Below are 6,533 nucleotides of genomic sequence, written 5' to 3'. Positions count from 1 at the left end.
GTGTCTAGGTATGCTGCTGTGCATGGATAGCTAATGCTAGCCTTTCTGTTGGTTATAGGAAGTAAGTTATTCCCTCTGTGTCTAGGTATGCTGCTGTGCATGGAGAGCTAATGCTAGCCTTTCTGGTGGTTATAGCTTGTAAGTTATTCCCTCTGTGTCTATGTGTGCTGCTGTGCATAGGTAGCTTACTCAAACTGTTTAGAAGCGGCAGACATCGGCCGGCAATCACAATTTCCACCCGGAATTTGATACACCTACCAGCGATGCTGAATATAATTCGAGACCCATGGCTAGCACACCCATTACACTTTCTGGAGCACCTTCTCGAGCGGCTCCTGTTTCGGGAACACCGATCCAAGAGTCTGAACATCTTGAGGAAGCATTGCGTAACGCCCGGCTCCAGATCCAGGAACGAGACAACCGTATCAGTTCCTTGGAACTTAAGGACGAGAAACTAGAGATACTCTATCATAATCTTAGCAAAGAGTCGCGCCGACTGCGTAGGCTTCTGCATAACGTTGCTGACTTTGTCAAATCGAGTCAAGTCGCTGAAGACCATAGAACCTTTCCGCCCCTCAGCCCCTCAGGAATTGAAGACGCATATGAGACCGATCAGCTGCCCCTGTCTGTGCGAGATGATTGGTCCGGAAGAGGCTCACACGCAACGTTCACTCATGAGGAAACTATCCCACTAGAAAGAGGGCGAGCACTCGGCTATGGCGCGAATGGAGAAGTAGTGGAAGTTACTTGCAAGGGTGTCAAATTGGCTTTGAAGAAGATATATCATCGATACGGAATCCAAAATAACCAGATGAAAGAGATTGACATCTTGAAGGATACGAAACACCGACATATTGTCAGGCTTGTCGGAACCTTTACTCAGAGACCATACCTTGGTCTACTAATATGGCCAGTAGCACGCTGCGATTTGTCTGTGGTATTTGAGGTTATGGATATGAGACGTTCATACAATCAGGACTTCGACCAAGATCGCAGATTATCTGAAAAGCTAGCTGATCATTGTCTCAATGCCAACGAATTTCGGGACATTGTAGGGCAGAAAGAGGAGCGAATGTGGTCTATTTTTGGCTGTTTGACTGCAACCATGGCATATCTCCACCGGAACAATATTCGCCACAAAGACATCAAGCCATCCAACATTCTCCTCTCGCCAGATGGGCTATGGCTTACAGACTTTGGTGCAGCAAAGAATTTTACATCCGATCTTACAAGTACCAGTGAAAGCCGAGAACGTGGTACGTTAAGATACTGCGCGCCAGAGGTATCTAATTACAAGGAAAGCGGTCGCTCAGCGGATATCTTCTCCTTAGGATGCGTTTTCCTGGAAACAGTGGTTGTTCTCACCCAAAACCACACTCTAGCAGAGCTGGCAGAGCTCCGTCCTTCCAAAAATAAATCCTACGAAGCAAACCTTGACCGAATTGACCAGTGGCTAGCTTTAGCCGAGTCCTCTGAGGCAAAGACGCAGCATTTGCTCTATGAAATAAAGCAGATGCTTAATCCTGATCGTACAAGGCGCCCTTCAGCAAAATCACTTGCCTTACGCATATCCGGCATCGATCAGTACAATGGTAGAGAACTTCCAAAGCGGCTTCATGGCTCCTGCTGTGATCGTTGGTCTGAGAGAGAACTCAACGTACATAAAGAACGGATTGAGAAGTTAGAGCGAGAGAAGCAGGGGTATGAAAGGTAAATAACCCGTATCATATAGTGCGCCTAACCTAACCCTTATGACTGCCTAGTTTGCGCTCAAAAATTCATGAACTCGTTGGAAGCGTGCTACATAGTGGATAACAGATTTACCGTCGAGCTGTTATAAAGCAGGTCAGGTAACAGCAACCGATAGGTGTAGGTGTCAACAGTGGGTAAGGCAGCTAGCTTTGGTATGTGGTCTTATGGTTAGTTCATGGCAATATTTTGGAGGATTAATTTAGTGCACAAACTAGGCATCTGACTTCGGATACACAGATAGCCGTCAATCATATTCAGTAGTAGGGATGGCGAGAACCGCAAGTAATATGTTTCTTTCGTTAAAGCAGCATGTTTAGTGTGATCTACGATTGAGTAGTCGAGTTAAAGAAGCACACTTACAAATCAACTAACGCGGCTGTTATCCCTATATGCGTCATGTCGCCACTGCTAGCAGGTACGATGACCGACACGAACCAGCCACAACCTTACCACGAACGTCTGGAATGGATGGCGTTGGGAAGAGATATAAGGATCGTTTCTGGTGACAGTGGACGGCATGCAGCCCTTGATAGCATAGTGTTAAGCATAGCTACGAGCATGAACGATCCAAACTTCTCATGTCCTCATATGTCAAACTAAAGTACATCTCTACAGCCCTAAAGATTCCAGTACCCACATAAGGGGTCATTCTTGTTTGACCATACGATAGCTGTATTACCAAAACGTGTCAAACCTCTCCACCTTTATGTGTTTGCAACCATGGCGTTCTGCCTCTGACACTAAACCCACTTGCCGAGGCGCAGGCTTTGATTTCTAAGGCCGCTCTACTCTATCTTATCTTATAATTGTATTTCCCTTCAACGAGCTGGGACTACGTATTGGCTGCTGCCTGGTCTAGGAATTAGGTATGCTTGGGTGTGAGAAGCATGAGGACATGGTGGGCTTAAGCAGGTCTTTCCTTCAGTCAGTGGAGGGATACCAACGGGTTTCAGCGCTCGAGAGTGATGCGATGGCATGTTTCCACGTTACTAAAGTAGGTATTTCGATGTGCGTTGGACCGTATCTAGAAGTTATGGGATGGCAGTGTCGACGCCGGTTTCAACGCTGACACGTTTTGACTAACTAAACAAGCGCTGGGGTCAGCCGAGTCCTTGTACTGCTCCCAATCCTAAATCAGATTTAATCATACTCTAAGCCCTTGTGCGATCTGCACAGCCACAAATCTTACAGTAAATTACCTGCAGATAGTGAGATAGGACGTACGGGGTTGTCTTGTATTAGCCTAGATTAGAGTCTCACTTCTGCTAGAAGTACTAATTAACATAGCAACCCTACATAAATTTGCCCACAATAGCGCGCACAGGGCTAATGATAACTTCTAAGCATTAGAAGGAGGTTTGAAGGCTAGGATAAGGCTGTTTTACATAAGTTTAGAGCAAAAAAGACTTAACATTAGTGTTGTAGAAAGCAAGTCTGCTACGCTATAAAAAAAAAAAGGTGCTGTATAAATCTAGCTTAAGACAACAATGCAAACATAATTTTAGGGAAAGGTTTACTATAAACATTTAAGATTAGTCACAGCAGATTATTTTCATAGAATTATAACAAAATTTGTTGTGCGCATGAGCTTTCCACTTGCTGAAAGCCAAAGTACCTCTCGTTTGTCTCGCCACACAGGATGTCTCTCTGGGCAGGGATGCACGTTAGTAGTTTGTGTATGTCTGGGAGAAGAAAGCAACCTAGCAAAAGCTAGCGCCAAAATCTGTCGCATGGTAGAGAAATTAATTTTATCATGGCTTCTTGAGCGGCTTCCAGACTTGACTTCTGCCTGACACTGTCACTCACCCCTGGATCTGAGAGCAGTAGCGAAAAGACCTGCTCCTTCAGCTTCTTGTCTACTCCTTCTGCCTGAATTGGAAACCTGCGGATATAGAAGGTGGAGACAAAGAGCGGCAGGAGAAGCTACCCTATGAATTCCTACTCCAGGTCATGGTGAATTACAGAAAGAACTAGTGGCCGGACAAGGAGGCGGAGCTTAATGCTGCGACTACCACGCTATGAATCTGAGGAGGATAGGCAGGGGTGCCAATCAAAGAATAATTCCTCTGACAACAAGTGAAAGGAGGTTTTTTTTTTTTGGTTATTACCGGGTGCGAGGGCATGGCACGTACACTACGGAAGAGTTCAAAGTTTAACAATCGCTTCAGCCAGAAATGTGTGGACTCTATCAACGCGACTTCCGTTCCATTCTCTGCTAAAGGTGTAAACGCCACATAACCTAATATTAATGTGAACAGCAGAACATGGACTTTCTATCACGGTTTACAGGATGTTACCACATGACGTGGAAAATGACTAGGGTGGAGTCGATCTGTTAACCCTTTTGCTGGAATAAAGGAGAGCTTCAAGTTGATGCCAAATTCTGTCCTCAAATACCTTGTCATGCTTCATATTAGATGATAAATTGCAGTAATAGCTGCCGTGGCTATCTAGGGAGGAAGTAAAGTTCCATCTATAAGTATGGTTGCGCCTACCTGACGTAAGGCGTAGGGGCAGGCGATGGAGGGTGTCGTGCCACTCCGTAAGAACAATGTCCTTGTCGCCTTTGCCATCTTGTAAGTGGCCACTTGGAGAGATGCAAATGACCCCTTCTCCATTAGCCTAACCTGAATCCGCTTAAGGCGTACCCGGTTGGCAAATAAGCCCCAGGTGGTGCCTTTCGATGTGCTGTAGAATGGAACTTGAGCTTTGATCACAGGCTAGACTTAGGATTATTGGATGTCCTGGGCACATCTGGGGTCAGGTGAGAAAGCCCTTGCCATACCGACTTTGTTCCACATACTAAGACTGTCCTTCACTTCCAAGCGCATCGCTTTTTCCAATCCGGATAGTTACCTTAACCCATAAAAACCTACACCTGCCACAAAACTCCATCCACTCCTTCCACAAACACCTTCTTGCCCTTTTGCGGTCTTCTAAAACAATTAGGCAGCAGGGCCACAATGGAGAATATGAAAGGGTCAACTAAGACCGCGAAAGCGTCGTCGGCCAAGTAAGCTTTCAGATCCTTACGAGACGCTTTCAGGAAGCGAAACACTGATGTTAAAAGTATCCTAATTTTCATATTGAATTACTTCGGTACGCGTCAGCAATTAGCGGTCAAAACAAGAACCTTGATGACCACGTCCGCGGGCGGCGTGCGGCCAGCTATACCGTCCCCCTTGTCAGTATGAAAGGATTCGAGGGGTCTAAGAAAGGCGTGGGAGTGCACACAACCGTCGGCTAGGCCGCTTCACCTGCAATGGTCGAAATTTTTTGTGGACAAGGTAAGTTGTTGTGGTTAAAAGCGATATTGCATGATAACCGTTTACGCCGCCATAATTAAAGCCAAGAGAACAAAGTGCGAGGACTAGGTAAACAACGAGTAGGCCTCGTAAAAACACAAATTTTGCGACCGGTAATAACAGAAAAGGTGACAGGGGCTTTTGTGGCAGATAAACTTGCTCACGACTTCACGAATAGGCATAAGCTTGGTGGTCGGGCTACAGAAGATCGACCACCCTCTCCACCAAATCATCCTCATGTACTACTCCGGATTTCCGCAACTCGCTCTGGGATGGCATCCGGCATTTCGGAAGCGACAGAACCAGCCCTCTCTACTCTGTCGACTGCATCGTCTTCAAAGTCTTCAGCAACTGGCCCTATACCGGGGAGCTTCCAGTGAAATGGTGAGACGCAGTCGATATGTCACTTCACGGTGGACAATACGAACTTGGGATGGAAGACATGCTTATGACCAAGACATACGCCTTTGCTAACCGCTTCGACGTCCCGAAACTGAAATCCGTGGTGTGTATGGAGATCACGGGATTTGGAGATGTGCACTATGCGCCGTGCTTGGAAGTCGGAGAATACGCGTTCACGAATTTGGATTCCAATGATCCGACTCTGGATTTCTTCACAGATACGAATATTATCTTCTGGGAGCCAAGGTTTCAGGCCGAGGAAGACAAGAACTTGGAAGATGGAATGTACGAGAAGATGCCCAGGCTATTCCTTGTGAGGTCGATGACGAAGTACGCAGAATGGCTTCATCTGCGGAAGGGTCTAACGATGGGGGAGTTGGATATCTGTTCGCACCATCAGCATGCTTCAAGGGAGGAGCAGGAGGAGTGCTGGAAGCTTCAAGAGGACCTCAAAGCTGTGCAGAAGGCCGAGGCCGAGATATCAATGATTCAGAAGGCGATGGCTGAAGAGGCAGCGGTTGAAAAGACAAATGCCGAAAAACCGAAGACTGGAGATCCAGGGAGAGAATCAAGGGGACTGGCACGGAAACGACCGAGGTCCGAATCGCTTGCATAGACAAGAAGGTCTAGGCAGATTTATAATTGTTGATAGAAGATCAGTAAGGTACCTTGTAGTCCGCGGACAGTCTTTTGAGTACAGCTCAGCAAATACCTTACCAAAAAGTCTAGTATAAAATGAAATGTGGACTGCACCAGCAGCTCACAATATATGCTAAGTAAAGAGTCCTGGAGACCTGGACTAGTCAACTTGTGAAACATGGCCCGTCTAAATTTTGCCTTGTTCGTTAGATCTGGGGCTTTTTTGTCGCACTTCTTTCTATCATAGTCGGCTCTGTACGCGTTAAATACGCGCCAACGATACTCCAGGTCTTCACCCGCTTCCCTGCTGTCTACGTAGGCCTCTCTTCAACTCTAACACTAGCACCTCTGTTGAAAACCGTTAATGACGGCGTCGCATACAGTTTTCTGTTGATATCCTCCAGCTTAGCATAATACGTATAACATTTATTGCAT

The 6,533-nt window shown here is 46.3% G+C and overlaps 2 protein-coding genes across 2 annotated transcripts in view; both read left to right on the top strand.

Moving 5' to 3' along the window:
• The window catches only part of BDR25DRAFT_342286 (kinase-like protein), a 3,576-nt gene extending 1,595 nt beyond the window's left edge, over positions 1–1,981 (top strand). The window contains exons 2-3 of the mRNA XM_033693705.1: positions 203–1,710; positions 1,764–1,981. Coding sequence (XP_033548386.1) covers positions 203–1,710; positions 1,764–1,815 — 1,560 coding nt within the window. The 3' untranslated portion in view covers positions 1,816–1,981. The remainder of the gene's footprint in view (positions 1–202; positions 1,711–1,763) is intronic.
• A 3,476-nt stretch (positions 1,982–5,457) lies between these two features.
• BDR25DRAFT_367236 (uncharacterized protein) lies at positions 5,458–6,075 on the top strand (the record flags this gene model as incomplete). Its single annotated transcript, XM_033696993.1, has 1 exon — positions 5,458–6,075. One exon carries the CDS (start codon positions 5,458–5,460, stop codon positions 6,073–6,075), a length of 618 nt encoding a protein of 205 aa, XP_033548385.1.
• Positions 6,076–6,533: the final 458 nt, after the last annotated feature.

Source organism: Lindgomyces ingoldianus, assembly GCF_010093535.1.
Source record: "Lindgomyces ingoldianus strain ATCC 200398 unplaced genomic scaffold BDR25scaffold_13, whole genome shotgun sequence".
Classification (NCBI taxonomy): domain Eukaryota; kingdom Fungi; phylum Ascomycota; class Dothideomycetes; order Pleosporales; family Lindgomycetaceae; genus Lindgomyces; species Lindgomyces ingoldianus.
Note: the sequence above shows the minus strand (reverse complement) of the source record. Positions and strands in the feature narration are given on the sequence as shown.